At 38.3% G+C, this 18,509-nt stretch overlaps 1 protein-coding gene across 3 annotated transcripts in view; it reads left to right on the top strand.

Moving 5' to 3' along the window:
* ATP8A2 (ATPase phospholipid transporting 8A2) overlaps positions 1-18,509 on the top strand; it is a 353,217-nt gene that overhangs the window by 46,652 nt on the left and 288,056 nt on the right. For all 3 annotated transcript variants that reach the window (XR_012622101.1, XM_074815984.1, XM_074815985.1), the window contains 4 exons: positions 11,793-11,892; positions 12,491-12,589; positions 13,419-13,464; positions 17,667-17,707. Coding sequence is in view for 2 of the 3 variants with exons in the window: in XM_074815984.1 (XP_074672085.1) it covers positions 11,793-11,892; positions 12,491-12,589; positions 13,419-13,464; positions 17,667-17,707 (286 nt within the window). In the remaining variant the exon portion in view is untranslated. The remainder of the gene's footprint in view (positions 1-11,792; positions 11,893-12,490; positions 12,590-13,418; positions 13,465-17,666; positions 17,708-18,509) is intronic.

An 18,509-nucleotide genomic window follows, 5' to 3' on the forward strand; every position in this document is an offset into this window, starting at 1 on the left:
GCTGCTGTTTAATAAAAAAGCTTTGATCTCTCTGACTTGAAAGGGTTGACAGGCTTTGGCTGTGTTCTCTTCATCCGCTGGATTAGCTTTCTTCCCTTGCCCTGTGAGAATGAAGGCAAAGGCGACTTGAGCTTGTAACATCTGAGTACGGGTGCCTTGTATGGAGTGTGAGGGGTGGTTTATTTACTGACTTACGTATATTGGAATTTCTCTGGAGGCAGTTCTGTATTGCCCTTGGACTTTCTTACTGTGTTCAGCTTCTGGATTTCTCCATGCCATTGGATTTGAAGATGTATTGTCTCCGTGGGAAGCATCGGTGTACCACAGCCCAAGGCACTGTGTAATCAGATAAACACCTGTACGTAAGGGCTTATGGAAAACTAAATTGAGGAGATGTTTGTAAATCATGTGACTTCTGACTCTCATCTTTTTGGTAGTCATCAAGGGTTCTCTGAAAAGTAACAACTTGTGAATGTTCATAGGAATTCTTCCAAATTAAGGGGTAATGTGGAATAGCTTGCTCAAAACTAAGCAACATGCAGTAAGAAATGGAGGTGCAGAGAGTGGAGGAAGGTAGGTCAGTAGTACGGCTTTTTGTTCAAAATACTCTAAGCATATTGAGCTTTTGAACTTTTTTGGGAGAGAGGCACTGTTAAAAGTGAGTTCCTATGATTGTGGGAGCAAAAGGGAAAAAGTGATAAGTAGAAATGCTTTTTAACTTTGAGCAAGCTAAGCAAAACTAATAATTCCCTTATACCACTTCTAAATAGTATATAGTGCTGTTGCAATAGCTAAGTGGATGGCAAGATGGCACTAACACTTCCAAAAGTCTTAAATCATGAGGATGTAGAAGGAAGAACTGTTTCTGCTTTCCCCAGGCATTCTGGTGTAAATAAGTGAGACTATAAGAACTTGGAGAGCAGTGGCTAAATTTTTTTATGCTCTTCAAATATTGTCACAAACTATTTCAAAACCTAGTGCTGTAAAACTTTGTAGGCTAGATTTACTTTGGTCCTTTATATGTGTGTGTATATAGCTGTTGTCATTCTGTATCACACTGCAGCAGCAGTGATTCTTTTGTAGGAACATACCTTTTCTACCTGCACTAGAAGCTATTTTCATCTCTACTGTGTTCAGTTAGGAAAACTTTGTGTGCGTGTAACTCTTGGGACCTTTTTAATAACAGGTAAATGATGTTCCATTTTCAGCTGAAGCATTTTAGAAGCTTTGAAATGTGTAGAAAAATGTCATAAACAGAATTACTTTGTGCAACACAGCTGCAGTCATGGTATTAAGTATGTTTGCTTTTATGGAAGCTAACTAGTACCTGTTTTGACTTGTTCAATATACATAACTTAAATATGTGTCTGTTTAATAGGAGCTTTTCTGTACATTTAGTTCAGTAAGAAATGAAACATTTATGTTCTGAAAACTTCGAGCCACTCTGTACACAGCTCTATGCCACTTAAAGGCAGTAATTATAATCTACTCTCAGGTATTCTACATTTAGGGATTGAAGTCTACTAACAGCTGTCATAAACCTAAGACATTCCTGGCTACAGACAGTGCGAGATAGTAGTCAGGCTTCTACAGAGACCCAGACAGCTTTTTTTTTGTTTGTTTCTTTCCAGTGTGCTATGGGAAAAGGCTTTCTTTGCACTTCTTCAAAATACTGGCTTTTATTTCTAATTCAAGTGTGAAAAGCAAAATGATAGCGGATCATTAACGTTTCCAACCCTTAACTCTTCTGCTGTTGGCTTGATTTAGTGTGAGCGATATGGTAGTTTGTACACTTGTGTAGTGGATCAGCAGCATGAAAATAACTGTTTAGTAGAAGTGCCAGATTGTCTGGTGGTTTGAAAGGGTGGGGTTTTTTGCTACCTGAGTTTGCCTAATTGCTGAAACCACAGCTGTTTATTACTAGGTTTGATTTATGTGATTATCTGAATGGTGTTATTACTAGGTCTGATTTATGTGGTTATCTGAATGGTGGTGGAGGTGACTCAGTCTTTATTTCATAGTGTGAAAACAAACTTACCTATTGCTTTGTAAAAACACAGGGGTACAAATGAGATGTGATGATAGGGGTTTGAATGCTGTGTCAATACTTCTGAGATCACCAAGCTAATGGCATGAATACTCTTCCAACTATATACTCAGTGAAGACTGGTCTATTTTTCTTAAAGTGAGAATGTTCTACAGATCTGGTTTTCATGTAAATACAATTCATTGATATTTCTTATTAATACAGGAATCTATCAGTGGCTTATACTGAATGTATAACAGTACTGCACTGAAACTTTCTTCCAGTTTAACCACCAGTTAAGTGATTTGAGTCCCTTTTTTGTTGCATGTGTTAATGATGCAAAAGTAGTTGGAATTTCTGGTTTCTTGATCCAGGAAGCACAAAGGTGCTGAAATAACTTTAAGGAAATTTATAATTGTGTCCAAATTTTCCAAGTACATAGCAGTTGCTGTTGTAACTGTTGCTCTACATAATAATCTTATATTCAAGGCCTAGTGGTCCATCCTGGTGCAAGTCTGACATATGTGAATCAGGACTCCGAGTTCAGCCTTGGTATGTGGCTTGAGTGGAAGGTGGGGGCAGAGCAGCAGTTAGGAAGGACAGAATTTTACTTGTGTGCCTTTAATGTTCTTCTTGAAAGCTTCCCATCAGAACAGAATTTGGTGGCTTGATCTCTTGGGGAGGTCTTGAAAGATGCATTCTGATATCTAGAAAATCTTCAGTCCAGAGACTTGTCTTCCATACAGGCAAAAGTTAAATTCTGCTAGAAAAAGATAATTGAAAAACCTTCAGTGTTCACTTCCAAACTGTACAGGGTCTTAGAACTCAAGCAAACTGGTGAGAATTAATTTCTTGTTTCATAAGGCAGAAGCACCACCACTAGGAATTTAACACTGAAGACTGTACCAAGGCTTCTAGTAGTGCTTCAAGTCCTTTGTTAAACTGGCTGTTGTTTATCTATAGTCCAAGAGTGTCCCATTGGTGTCCGCAGGATGCTTGCTGGTGACAAAATTGTAGGCGCAGTCTGAGTTGTTCTTTAATTTCAGCTGTATGTTGCATTAAATGAAGCAAAGTGCATTGCTTTCTTGACTTGCAAATAAGTACTGTAGAAGCCACTTGTAATTTAGAGGTGTCAATGCTTTTTAAATGTGTGGGGAGGTTCTCACTGGTGCATAATGAGTCCCTGCTGCTGAAATAGGAGTTGCTGGTATCACTAGCCAATTAGTATTGACCCTTGTAACATGAATATCCCAAGTAGTGTTCGCTATGATCTGTAGTTGAAAATGTCAGTGGTAGTCTGCTACGTGCAAGTGCACGTATCTGCGCTTAACACTGTAGACCAGCATTCCTCTTGCACTAAAATGCACCTTTGCTCTTCAGGTGAAACTGTCCCTGCTTGTGTTCAGTTTATTCTTGGTAGAGTTCAGATGCTGTGGCCATTTGTACTAGTGTATGTGGTGCGTTTGAAAATCTTTTCTGTTGTCATGTGAACAGATTGCTTGCCTGATTAAAGAATTCCAAAATGCTTTTCTGCAAAGAAGGGATGTATTGCTATATTGTGACTGGTACAAGTCTAATCGTGTATCAAACTAATCCTCTAACTCTTTTCAGTTCTAGGTAGATACTGTTACTGACTGAAAAGAAATACTCAATGTTATGTATTTGTAGTAAATAATCAAAAACTTAATTTTCCTGCAGTGCAGCTGTTGATACCATTATCTATCCCAGTGGAAGAGACTTGGATACAGTTATAGGAGGATTCTTTTAGCCATTAAAACTCACTAGAAGTAACTGATATTGTATGCTTGGTGTTGATATTATGTTTCCAGATTGTGCCAAGGTATTTGCAGTTGCTGCATCTTTGGTCTTAGTGGGCTATTCCTAGGGCCAGAGCCCCTGGACAATTAAACTGTTAAATTTTGCCTAGATGAAACATGTAGATCAAAGAAGATGTGAGTTCTAGTGCCTTTCCACCTGCTGCATGCTGAGCTCTCTGGCATCCTGAAACAGGGTTTTTTTTGGCATCATGATGGATTTAATGTATCAGCAGTAGCAACACAGCAGGAGAATTAAACTGGGTCTTTTTTTCCTCCTTTTAGATAAAGTCACTATTTAAATGACTTTCAGACACGGGAGCCAAAGCTTAAATGCAGTGTGACTTCATGCAGACAAAGCTGCTTTCCCATGTATTTGTTGAATTAATACTGGTACATATTCAACAGTGGATATTTCCTTGTGATTCTGCATTTCTGCTTATTCCTCCACCGTTGGTGATCTCTGTCCAGCTGAATATGTGAACAGGAAGAGACTAAATATTTTTGGTGATTCTTTGTGTAGTTTGAGTGAAGGTGGGTTCAGAGCAGGTGCCTTTCAGGACTTAAAGGTGGCCTGTACAGTAAATCACACTTTCTGAAGTCTGTTGTTGTTTACAGTTGTATGTATAACCTTCTGCTCAGTGCTACAGACCTCGCTTGTTTGACTGCTGGTGGTCTGTAGAAAAGGGTAGAAGAGTAATAAATTCTCTTAATTTCAGTAGAGCTCAAGAACTGTAATAACTGCTTCCTATATAGTTTCTGTGGACTGAAGATATTTGTTCAGTTTTGAGAGAAATGTAAGTATTAATTTTTTCTACCACCCCCCTGCTTGTCACTAGAACAATAGCTGCTTAAGTTGTAGTGACAGTTGGAATTAAATAATGGCTTTCAAACTGAAGTTAGCACTCTGCCTTTTAGACGGCTAGCTAACATGTGTGACTTGTTTTGATATCTTTTTTTCTAGTCACCTTCATATCAATGCTGTGTGTTTACTGGGAAGCCTATTTTGGGTTTGCATAGTAACTAAATGTGGTACTAAACTTCCTTTATTAGACAGTGGTATTTCTAGGTTAACTGTTCCAGTCAGCTCTATTTTATTGAGTTGTACTTGCCAGCAGGGCTACTAAAAAGCAAGGGCATATTTCTATAGTGATGACCTGACAATATCAGACCATGCTGAAACAATATCGTGCCTACAGAGCTTTTAGTGCTGTTTCTAAACAGTCTTTGTCTAATGTATTCATTACTGAAAAATAGCCAGGAGTTTGTTCCCCTTTCTGTAGGGATTGCATGAATAGAGAACAAATGGAAAGGCCTTTCTGTTTGCATGCTTTAGGAAAAGCCTCCAGGGTACAGGATTTAGAAGCAAAAATGCTATCAGTTCTATTAAATGTGACCACGAGGTCTTGTTTTTAGGTTAAACTGAGCGTAAGCAGTTCTGCTAATGCCTGCTCTGTATTAAGACTGCCATGAGCACTACTGTAGGAGGCCTTTCTAGTGGAAGTAATACTGGCTTTGGCAACATCAATTACGTTAGTACTTGCAGCCTTTCACTGGCTATGTATGGCAGAAGTCCTGCTGATACAGCGTCTTGTGCCAAATTGCCCCAGTAGGTTAGAAATTTGGAGAAATCATTACGTGGTTAGAAGTTGATGTTACTGAACTAGAGAGTAACAAGACTGTCATGCTTCAGTGGACAACAGTTCATAATGAATTTTCATGTAGTTTTGTCTTAACAATGGTCTATACAGAGATAACAACCAAAATGAAGCACTTGAAGATAACCCTGTTGCTGATGCAGCTTCTGAGGAAGTGCAGATAGCTCAACCAAGCTGGGTTTGTCAGCCTAAACATCTTGCTTCTGAAAAGGGACTTGTGTGTTAAGATGGATAACACTACTTGCCAGCAGAAGCAACAGTAATCAATTAATATTGTACTTGCCACCCTGCCATTTTATTAGGTTTTGGTGTAGGACACAATATTAATATTCTTACATCATTATTTTATGGTAATGAACATCATCTTTGAGATGTCTGTGCTAATTTAGATTTCCTCTTGTGTGAAACACTCCTAAACCTCAGTGGTTTAGCTGTCTACTGCTTTTTTTTTTTTCCATTTGGTTATGTATGAGGTTTTAAATTTTATTTGAAAGTAAGTTGTTCTTTGAAAGAGCTTCATTGTCTTACTGCAGCAGACCCAAATCATTCTGGCCCACAGAAAACCTGTGGTGGAACTTGACCTGCAGAGGAATTGCTGGGCTGACTTGATATGTCCCAAGTCTTTTAAATCTGTATGAAACAATCTTTTTCTCCCCAAATCATAAGTTTTGAGAAAAGATGGCTTGGAGATTCTAAGATGGGATCAGTTTGTCCTCTTAAAAAGGAGGGGAAGAACAAGTCTTTCTAACATGCAGTGGTGCCTTTAGTTGCTTTTGGTAGGAACCCATCCTGTAAATGAAGGAATACTTGCACTAAGAAACATGTGGGGAAGTGGTGAGGTCCTAGAGATGAAAACTGTCCGCCTGGTGAGAATTTTCACAAGTTACTGGGCACTGCAGTTTGAAGCTGCCAGAAGTGTTTTCTGCTGAGTTTAAAATGGATTAATTCTAATACACTTGAATGCTCCCTATTGGTTTCATTGTCTCTGTGGATAACTTAGGACAACAGATTGCTCTTCTGCAGTATTGCAACAGCTTTGGGAAATGTTTCAGGTTTTGTTTCAGTAGCTAGACAGAAGAATGTCCTTTAAACAAAGTTATGACCTGTTTTATCTTCTGAGAATATATCAACTTCTATGTGTAAGATGTCATTGTAATTATAGAGAAACTGTAGGGGAGTACAGGAAAAAAATAGAAACAAAACACGCGCTTGAACTATGGACAGTAGCTGCTCCAGAGCTGGGCAACACATATAATGTGATGGCTCTTGCTTCTTTGCCTTATTCTGGCAAACTTTAAGCAATAATATCTTGTAGGATTCAAGTCTTGCACTTTTTACTGTGCAGGAGCAAGTCTTGCTCTTTCTATACTCTTGTATTCTGACCTGAGCTCAGAGTCTGTCTCAAACTGTCTCAAGTATTTAAGCACCACATAGCCTTTTCTTAGTTGACAGAAAGCTATAGGCCATATACAGAGTGGTGAAAACCTTACTGGTTGGAGTCTTCCTCTGCAGGAACTGTAGTCTCCAGGATCCCTCTGGGAGAGCAAGGCTCTTCAATTACATTGGGGGCTGTATTGGTTCAGGCAAAAATTGTTGCCTGCTATAATAAATAAACACTGGTTGTTTAGGACCTCACTTCCAGTCAACCAGTAATCATTGCATAGGCATACAAGTGATCTGTTCTTATAAGCCTTCATGATATGTTCTTTGGGGAATTTTTAAACAGATGATTTTTTTTTTTTACTTCAGCGAGTTTCATGATCAAAATACACTATCTTTCATATGTTCAAGGATGTAGATGATCTATCATAAACATGCAACTGCTAAAAACTTTGTGACACTGGCTAGGTTGTTAAAAATCCAAGTATTCTGCATGGCAGCATTGTTGAGATGTTCCTATGAATGAGCTTTCTTTGTACCCAGTGTAATAATTGCCATTAATGTAGTTAAATATCCTTTGAAATACATAAAGCTTGCTGCTGTCCCTTCCACAGCAATGATTATTGTCTTGGAGGTAGCTTGTATTCATACTGCTTCTGTACTTGAGAGCTGTAGCAGAACCTCTGAAGCTGATGTCAGTCTTGCCATGAAAAGTGTCATGTGCCTGCTGGACCTTAGCACACACACACTGTTCCTCTGGAGACAGTATTTGAGCCCTTAATTCAAGATGATCTATCTTGGTTTATTATTTTCTTCTTCCTTCTTTGTTACAGGGCATCTGATCTTTTGTACATGTTAATTGAAACAAAGCCTGTTTGGTGAGAGAAGAGTTAGACCTTAACATTCACTTTAATTGCCCAGCCCCTCTGCTGTGGTTCAGATGTCTGTGCCTGGCTTACTTAGTAATTGTTCTTGTGAATTGATGTGTGTTAAAAGCATTAACGTCAAGCAATACTCATTCTTCAGCTGTCTGATTTGAGAGTATTTAAAGTAAGTGAACTGTGGAGTGGATAGCTGTGGGTGAATGCTGTCTAGGAAAGGATGGTTTGTTGTACTTAACACCCCTGGAAATGAGACCTCAAGGAGGTTATGTTTTCTTTATCGTGATTAGCCTGAAGGAAGTTCATCTTGGAGCTGTCAATCTAAATTCTCAAGGAAGGGGTGGAAGTGCTGTAGATGGCTGTCTGAGAAAACGTAGAGCTGTATTCAGCTGCACGTTGCCAGCATACATACACTTCTCAAGGAAGTAACCTCTCTGCCTCAATTACTGGCAGCCTTTGCCTCTTCAGGGGTGATTCAGTAGAGTAAAATTGGACTTTATGAAAAGTTTTGGTGAACAGGGAAAATGGCAACTATGGGAGTTGTCATGCAAAAATTCCATGTTAGTAAATGAAGGAATTATACTGGAAGACTAGTGCTGAGTTTCTTGGTGCACTGTTTGCTACTTTTCATTTGAGTGTTATCAAAATAACTAGCTAATCCTTGGTAGTTTATTAGCGTGGTAGTGAGTTACTGTATGTGAATGACACTAACTTTTTTCAAACGATCCCGTGATTGCTTTCAGGAAAAACCTTTGCATTGCCCTAGAAACAGTGGGGCCAGACTCTTTTTAAGCTGTACTGATGTATATCCAAACTCATTTAACAGGGCTTGGTAGTGTTCTTCCGGCCTTGCACAGTGGTCTAACTTGAAACATGACTTGCATGAATTCAGTTGCAGATACAGAGGAGACATCTCTTCTAAAGTTTGCACACCTGTTTAAACATCAAACTTCTGTAGTTAAGTAAGATTTGTGTAGTTAACAACAGTTACTTTAGGAAAAAAAAACAGCTTGTTTGGTTTTCTGCGTGTGCTCCCCTCCTCCTGCTGCCGCAATCTGTTCTGTGAGCTGCAGACCTGATGTTCTTGGAGTTGGGTACCAGGCACTTCTTGGAAGGTAAGATGTCTCTGGGGCTGGTTGGAGGACTAATCTTTGCAAGTATTTATCTTTTAGTGAGCAAAACTAGGCTATGAGTGAGCTGCCTAAATTTTCTACCTGTTCACCTGTAGATTTTAACTTTTCTGAGCTTTGATTATTCTGAAGTCATATACAATGCATCTATCTGTTGGGAGGGAGTACAAACCTATTTCTAAGTATTGTATTTGTTCTTTAGAGAGCTGTTCTTCACAGCCAAATTAATCAAATATTCCTGCCCAGCTTAGAGCATTAGTTAGCTTTTTCATAAGAAGCTTTCTTTTTGAGTAATAACATACCTGCTATTTCTACATACACATGATTAACTGTTCCTGGTCTGCATGGTAACATACCCCTCTCTAATTAGAACTCTTAAGTAGAACTGTACCTATTTTCTGTAGGCATCTGTTACTTAAGCAGCAAAATACAGAGTGATTTAGTATGTATAAAGCTCATTCAAAAGAGCCTTATTGTGTTGGCATTAACACAATCATTAGATTAAGAACATTGTTTGGACCAGTTAGCTGTAAAGTTAATAAATGTTTCAGCTCGACTGCTGTCAGACAAATTTTTGCTTTAATATAGTTATAGCTCTGTGGTATCCAGGGGGATACTATTTTGATACAAAATTTGCCAATGCTTGATTTTAGCTAGTACTTCTTGAGGAATTGATGTGTATGTCTAAACTGTTAACTTGATTAACCCTTTTTTTGTCACAAGGTACTTCTGAGATGTGTGTTTATGCTCTGTATTAAAAGAAGGTTATTACTCATGAGACCAAGCAAACGTGGCTTAAAACAAAAAATACTTTTAGTTGGAAGAAATTAGTAGCATTTCAAGGAAGTAACTTCATTTATACAGTAACTGTACTATGTTATGTGCTTTAAACCTGGATGCAAATTTTCACTTAGTTGGCATAATCTATGTTGAAGTCTGACCACCTGAAACTTCTGTGAAATATCACACTGAGTATTTCAATACATGTTTCTACTGAGCATTAGTAGCAATAAAAAGTCTATAGGCTGTAGTGCTAGAAATTGTCATGTTGCCTTTTTTAGAGATCCAGTTAAAGTAATTACTGATTTGCATCAAACATATTGGGGGTTTGTAGTTTCTTGAAGAGGAAACTAGGTGGTAAGATGAGTTCTTCATTGGTTTGTAATTGATCATTTTGTTTAACTTGCCCCACTGATGCTGCTCTAGTGTACAAAATAGAGCTTTGTGTAACAAATTGTGCCATATTGGTTCTTGTTAGTGTTTGATTCTGCAAGATGCAGTAGTATCTCGTTAGATGGCTTGGAGTTGGGGATGGGGAAGGTGAGAAGGAGAAGAAAATGGTTAAAACAAATAGGTGGTCTTGGAGAATGCAGTTATCTAACCTTGTACATACAAATATGAGGACTCTACTGAACATAACTGCTTGTGGATTAAGGTTGTAGTATGAGTTTTATCTATAGCAGTCAGTTGTGAAAGGCAGATCATGTAGATAAAGTATCTGATTATACCAGGCCTTTATGATTTCTACATAGTAATGCCATGGGTTTCAGTTGATCTGGAAGACTTATTGGTGGGAGGGAACCAGAAAAGCATCTCACAATAGAGGACCAGGCTTAATGGAAAGGTGCTCTTGACACTTCTGGGAAACTTCAGTAAAACAACTTCTTACCTGTGTTCACAAAGTTGTGTTACTAGTGCTTCAGGAAACAATTTTTCTGTTTACTTGGAAGGAGTATTTTAGGGTTCTCAGTTCCTTGGAAATGTAAGACTTCTTTTAAAAAAAATAAAAGCAAGCAAACAAAAAACTCCAAACAAACTCTGTCTGGCTCTTGCAGAACTTAGATTCAGCGTCTGGGGGAAGACACCTGAACTACAGCTGCAATCACTCAGTTCTTTAAACTCCAACTCATGCTGATGCATGTCAGGGGAGTCAGGGAAGGTGCTGTGCTAATTCAGTGGGGGAAAGTACAGCTCTTTCTGCTCTAAAAATATTTTTTCCTCATATAATGGAACACTGCATACTACTGGATAGACTCAGTCACTCTACAGCTCAGACAAGTTTTGCAGCATGATGAGATTCCTTGCACTGTCTCAGGAAGGCATGTAGATGACTGGGTTGTAACTAATGTGTTCAGAAAGCAAGAACTTTGCAAGATCAAGACTCTTAATCCCTTTTTAGGTTGGTTTTGGTAACTTGACAGCATGGGGGTCACTTATTCAACTGATTTTAAAAACTGAATGGTTAGGTCATCTTGGACACTTTTTTTCCCTGAAGTTGTATAGATGACCATCATGGGTTTGACATGAGGAAGACCAGAAATTACGTAGACAATTGAAACTAGTTAGTGCGGTATACTTCTGTTTTTAAGGTAGAAGAAATATTAAGATAACTACCCAGGAAAAGTAGCCAGAAGAGATTAATCTGAAAAAGTGTGTATTTTTCTGGAGGATTATTCATCACTGAATGTAGAGTGGTTCTGAACTAGGAAATGAGGCATTTTTAAAAACTTCTGATATCTCCCATAGTTAGCTCTCTGCCTCCCCCAACATTGAAATTCCATGTTTTGATGAGGGGTAAGCACTTGATCAAGTGTTTGGAACTGAAGTGAAAGATCACCTGTTCATGGTGCTGAAGTTTGGGTGTGGATAGTAAATTATCTGATAGTTCATCCAATAATAAATGCACCACTGATTAAAGTGGGACTGTCAGCCTTCTAGGTCTGTGTGATATCTCTTATTTGGTAGAGCTCTTCCTCATAACACAGGCAACTTTCTCCATGTTCTCTGTATATATCTTTAACTGTGCAATCTTTTGCTTTTAAAAGCCTACCTGAAACTTTTTGGTCATAATCCGTGTGTGATATTCCAATGAAATACTAAAATAAAAATCTTCTAACCTGCAGCACAGCTAAGTACAGTGTGGTGACATTTCTACCTCGATTCCTGTATGAGCAGATAAGAAAAGCTGCAAATGCATTCTTCCTCTTCATTGCCTTACTGCAGGTATTGTTTTACTGGTTTGTCTTGGTTATAAAATGAAATTGTACTGCAGTGAAAGTTGTTTCAGTTGTGGTGCTTAACTGTGAAGAATTTCTTAGACATATTTTCATAGTAATATTAATGAGGCGTGTACTTCATAATTGAAATTAGATGGCAATTTAGGCTTTTTTCAATGTAGTTTTTAAAATCAAGTTACTTTTATTCTTCATAAGTAAAACCAAGAAATAATATTATAAAACATGGAGCTATTGCCCATACTGAGAAAAGCATGTGTGAATTCCTGTGAAACTGCTGTTTAGATAGTCCACATTATCACTGCTTCCAGGTGAATTGCATCATCTGAATGTTCCTCTTAGGAAGAGAGGAGAAATAGCGTAGAAGGCAGGTACAACAACTTTGTCTTCTAACTTTATGTCTGTAGTTCCTTCAAACCTACTGTGAGCTTAGTCTAGTTTGCCCACTGAAATTGGATGTCAGTGAGGCACAAATCAGAAAGATTTGCGTTCTCTCTTCTGAGAGCTTTGCATAAAGTTCTAAATTTGCTACAAACTAATTTTAAATACAAATATAAAATGAGTATCTTTTCTCCTTCTGTTCACAGCAAATTCCAGATGTCTCTCCAACAGGAAGATATACCACCTTGGTGCCATTGCTATTTATTTTAACAGTTGCTGGCATCAAAGAAATCATAGAAGACTATGTGAGTATGACTATGGGGAAGGCTGTGCTAAAGACAATGTGTTCAAAAAAAACTACAATATGCTATGAAGCTATGTGTTTCTGAAATCTCTTGGGTTGTTGCTGAAGAGCAGCAAAATACTCTTTGACTTTCAAAGCTCTAAACTTGACTACAATTTCTGTAGCACATTGAGATAAATCTAAGCGCTTTCATTATAGATTGTGAACAAGGAAACAGTAGAAGTCAGGAAACTTATTTCTACCTCTTCAAACTTGTTTATTCGTGCTTCAGTTAAAAAGGCCTGGCTGGAAAGACACTGTAGAGTCCTGACAGATATGTGGCCTTCTAAGTTGGTCTTAAAAATGGGGAGGGAAGTAAATTTAGAGCAAACTGCTTTGGGGAAAATCCCCACTAACTTGCTTGGATACTGTTTATATTAGAGGTCTTTCTGCTTTGCAAACTTCTGAAGAATAAAATAATTCAGAAATTAATCTAAACAAACAGCACGTAAAATGTATAATGCAGCTGTCATCTAAATACAGCATTTCTCATTGTTCCTTTTGTTTTTCTTCCAAAACCCAGTTTTGGACAGGTTTTTGGGTTTTTTTTGCCGTTGATTGGTGTTTGAGCCTGACATCCAACATGGGGATTCTCACTTAAAAGTATATTATATTCTTTTACAAACCATTTGGATTTAGATGATCTGTGTGACTTTAAAAAAAGAAAATACAATGTAAAGGCAAAAATGACCCAGTGTATCATCTTGCAGTTCATCATGTTTCTAGCTCTGGTTTTTGCAATCTGTAATGAAATGTAATGAGATGTAATTAAATCTTTTGTTTCCTTGCAGAAAAGGCATAAGGCAGACAGTGCAGTGAATAAAAAGAAAACAATAGGTAAGACTAAACAGTCTTTACTTGCACTTCAAATAATTAATGATTATCAGAACACTTACTTTTGAACAGTTCTGTTGCTTAAACAGTCATGATGCTGGGGAATGCATGTCTTCCTGGACTCAGAGTTTCTGGTATGTTAGGATTTTACTTTACCAGATGTTTCAGACTGATGCTGATTCTGTGACGCCTGAGGATGAGGCACGGGGGGGATTATTAGAATTTATAAGTTCATGCAATTTCATGGTTTTCCAAAGTTATACAGTTCTGAGCTCCTCCTAGAAAACCAAGCAATTTTCTCCCCTGCCAAACTCTATCCTAATGATTCTAAAAAAATCAAACCCCAAACCACCCAGAACAAAAACCCCACAAAACAAACACCCTCCTTCCCCCCAAAACCAACCACCCAACCAAACCCAACAGACTCTTGAATCAATAAAAGTTGGTGTCAAAGGAATTTTAATTAACTTTTATAAATGCTGCTGCCCTTAAAATATAGGAAGAACTCTGGGGATTTTGTGAATATGCTTTCTTGAAGTGTCACTGAAAGAAAATTGAACACGGCTGTCCTCTGAATGCCTACATCTATCCCTAATGTATTCATGCTACTTGGCACTGAATTCCTGGAGACATCATTTTTGTGTTCTTCATCTCCCTTAACTGAAAACCTGTGCAGAAAATAGGAAGTTTATTGATGTCTGCCCTACGGTCTGTCTGTGCTGTGGTCGGGGATCTCTGTGGCCCCGTGTTGGACAGCTCCTCCAGGGAGATCTGCAGGCGAAACTGAAAATGCAGTGTGATTTCTGAGTAGAGCCCCTTCTTCCCAAACACGTTTAGCTTAAGTGTCAAAAAACTAGAGAAACACTTAAAGGAACATAGGAAACTGAACAACCTTACAGCTCCATGCTTCACTTAACAGGCGTAATGTTTGCAGGACTATTTTCAGTGAGTTGTTCTTAATTTGTGCTTGAGAAGTCATGTTGATCATTGAGATAGCATATTAATGAATATCAGAAAGCATTACTTTACCAGTTCTTCAAGGTAATTTCACTACAGGAGTCTGGAAAGATTTTTCAAGTGTAAGAACACTGTATTTATTAGTCATGAGAAATCCACAATTAAGTGGCTGTAACACAGTAGGCTTTGTTATAGGTAATATGAAAGACGGCTCTTTCAAAGGTCCCATAAGCTGTTCTAATTCATTTGTAGTTAGGGAACTTGTGCCAACAAACACTTCAAGGGAAGTTTATCAGAGTAATTGTGGAGAGACAACCTTAAAGAACACAAGGTGTTGTTAGAGAGCTAAATGGAACGTGGCACTAAAAATAATTTTAGTTTTTTTTCTCTGAATACTCAATACAGTTATCAAAATGATACTTAAAACTGCATCCTCATATTTCTGAAGAGGAGGGATAGAGACTCATTCTTGAGACTTGTATTACGAGTATGAAAGGCTAATTTGTGTTCAGGGTGATATTAAGGCAAATTACGTTTAAGTTCTGTATGTGCCTTTAGGTTCCTCTTATAGCTGAGTGAGGTCTAGTGAATGCAGTCAGTACAGAGAGCAGTTCAAGTCACTCAAAAGTAGATGTCTATTGGCTGCTTGATTATGTTCTGAACTCCACAGCCTGCAATGACCAGATGCTTGATTCAGTAGCATGCATATAGGCTTCGCATTTATAGTCATGTTTAGTTTTCTGAGCAGTAGCATATCTTCAAAGCACACTTCCTATATTAAATTTACCATTAAAAACACTGGTTTTCATTGCAGAGTGGCTTTGGTATATAGGAATTAAGTTCCCTTTGGATTGAAACCAAATTGAAACTTCCGCTCTAGGTGAGCACTGTACATCTCCATTAGGAGCTGACGCGTGTTAAGCTCTGAGCCAGTGTTTTGTGTCTTGGATGGCTTCACATGGTGTATATGGAGATGACCAGACTAAATGTAGTCCCAAGTGAAGCCCCTGAGCAGCATATTGCATAGATGTCGAGAGCTCAGTAATAATTGTTCTGGTGTCTTGATCATCTCACTGCCAAGTTAGAGAATAAACCATGAGCATTTAATACTGTATGGGATGCCTTTGAATAGTAGACAAGCACAGGGCTAGCAAACTGTTGCACAAGACTGATGGGAAATGCTTGCCCTTCAGAAGCAGCATTTCAAATGGCCCTACACACCTAGGTGTGAGTGATAGCATTAAGCCCTAGATCTTGAACATCAATACACTGTTTTTATTTTAAGAAGTCTTAGATTGAAGGTTTGTATTGAAACTCTGGTTTTGAGGAGGAGCAGTCTTTTTAGGTATTTGTTCTTTGTTACTTTAACAAAAGACCTTTTTGACAACGAATAAATCATCAATTTTACTCTCCTATAAATATTCTAGAGAAGACAGTCTTTTCTGTCCTTTGGAGTAGTCCTATAAAGCTGGGTTAAGCAGAGTAGAAGGTGCAAAATTGCAACCTGAAAACTTCTGAACTGTTTTATGTCTAATGGAAGCTTTCTCTTTAGATGTTGGGGTTATGGTTTAAAAAAAGTTTGCTTCAGTAATTTGCTTGACTCATTTTAATAGTTGACTTCAGTAAGCATGAAAGCTAAATTGTTTTAGGTAAATTGTTTACAAGACCAAGTTCAATGGTTCAGTGGCACTTGAAGCTACAAAATATCTTCATTGCAAGTGAACAATACAACAATGCGAACTGTTCACTGAAATGTCTCAGATTTTCTGGTGAAACAGGAGGCTGTTTAGCCTCACAGGAGATGCTAAATGTTGCAGTTTCTCTCTGAGGGTTTGGGTTTTGAGTCAAGGCAGCAGGTATGTGGCTTTTTCACTTGAGATTCTGGGCTCAGGCCTTCTGAGTTCTGAAGTAAGTGGAGCTCAAATCAAGCACAGCATAGAGGAAGGGAAGGGATGCCACAAAACTCTTCCTCCTTTAAACTGCATATACCTGTTTGGGTGGAAGCTCAGCAGTTCAGATGCATCACTAGCAGTGCTTCTATTGCTGCCACCCAAATAGTTTAATTCACTGTGATCCATCCACTGTAATAGTAAATCTCAGGATTCAGTGCTCCAAAGTGTGTGGCCCAAGGACAGGAATCAAGAGATGGGTTTCTTGTTTTTGATCTGCTTTGCCAAATCTTGCTTTCTTGTTTGTGGAGTGGCCTAACCGGAGTAGGACAGCTGATGCTGTATTCAGTAGAATTGTATCTTCTGGGAATTCGGTATGGTTTTCAAATGAGCTACATACGTGAATTGCATAGAATTGAGGAGAAAACTGTTTGTATTCAAAGTAGGGGGCTGGCCTCTTCAACTTTCATCTGTTGCACATTACACTTCTTGAACATCTCTGAAAACTGCTTTCAGTGAAGGGTTTGAGTTTGTTTAGGTGTACCTGGTGTGCTCAAACCTGAACTGGATTTCGCTGCTCAGCAATGGTTTGGCATAAATTTTTTTGACCTTACTATTGAGACTAGGGTAGTATTAAGTATGTGTAGAAGCATCTAGAGGAAGTACTTTGGTAGAAAAGCATGTTCCAGAGTAGTTGATCAATGAGTGTGTCAAGACAGCAATATAGGACTTAGACACTACAGAAGCCAAGACCTCTTTCATTACTCTGTTTTGTTTTTTGTTTCAATGTGAACTTCAGCATCTAGGATTCTCCTTCTGCCAAAGCATATCCTTCTTTTCAGTAGGACTTTGGACCTGCTTGACAATTAAGCCTGAGCCTTAAAGGGCAATTGATATCATAGTGAAGTTGGATGTGTCAAAGTCAAAATAAAATGAATAAAATGCAAGGAAAAATGTGAGAAGTGATAACTCTGTGGTTAAATTGTACATAAAGATGCTTCCTGATATTAATTGACAGTGGGAAATAATGCCCTTTGTTTTAAGGAATGTCATTTTTCAAACAAGTAATACCACTGCCCATCTGCAGGTTAGTGTGAAATGATGCCAAAAAGATATGAAGCCACCAACTGTTGTCTAGCAGGTGATAAAAAAGACATAAATATTAAGGGAAGATTCTTCCTCTTTATTAGATGCACATGCCTACAGCTGTGGACAGAAGTGTGGTGCCAACTTCTGAAAAATACTTTTCTGATCTGTGTTCCTATTCTGGTCAATGCTTGCTTCGGCTGATGCAGTTATTATGAAATTTGTCAAAATCTTGGATATTTATTCTAATGTAACTTTAAACTTTCTTTCCAGTACTAAGAAATGGGATGTGGCAGAACATTATGTGGAAAGAGGTAAATAAAATTGGGGATGGGAGGGAGTGGAATAAGATGTTCAAGAAGTACTCTTGCCAGAATAAATTTGGAGGCCTAGAATTAATGTACACTATGTGAGAAAACCCTGTGACTTGGGGTAGGAGATATCCTATTGCCCTGAGCAAGGCACCTTGAGTATCTATCTAGTACTATTTCAGTCAAATGCTAATGAGCTATTATAAGTGTTTCTGCTTGGGTAGTCTAATATGCTTCAGGCTGTAAACAGTATTTTGTTTTTAGTCGAAATCTGGAAGAGTAACTTTCACTGCAATGCTGTACCTGCTCTGGAAGTCTTAAGAGACTTATTTTGCTTTCTGTCCTAAAGTTCTCAGGTTTTGAGCCTAAGTAATAAGCTGTTTGCTCAAGTAAGGAACACAAACCCTGTTGCTACCTCAGGCACTTGGGGACCCATGTTCTGTGAAGACCAGTGCCAGGGCCTGTTGAGCTTTTTCTAGAACTTGCTGAAATCCCATGGGACATATTTATCTAATTGTGGTTCTTAATACCTTTTTAAGGACAAAATTATCCCTCTTATCTAATAATGGGGGAAAAAGTACACCCTTTTAAAACCTCTGGGAAGTGAGACATATCTCAGGAGACCTAAAAGCAATCCTGCTGAAATGTTAGGCTATAGTGGAAACTAAAGATTGCCAGGGATTCTGATTACTAATGCTCATGCTAGTTGATGCTGTTCTATGTCCTATTTGTAGTGATGACACTGAATTGAAAGATCTTTAAAAATGAGCCTGGAATCTGGTTTTCTTGTACCATTAAGCACTTT

The sequence above is a fragment of the Strix aluco genome, chromosome 2, assembly GCF_031877795.1.
Source record: "Strix aluco isolate bStrAlu1 chromosome 2, bStrAlu1.hap1, whole genome shotgun sequence".
NCBI lineage: Eukaryota > Metazoa > Chordata > Aves > Strigiformes > Strigidae > Strix > Strix aluco.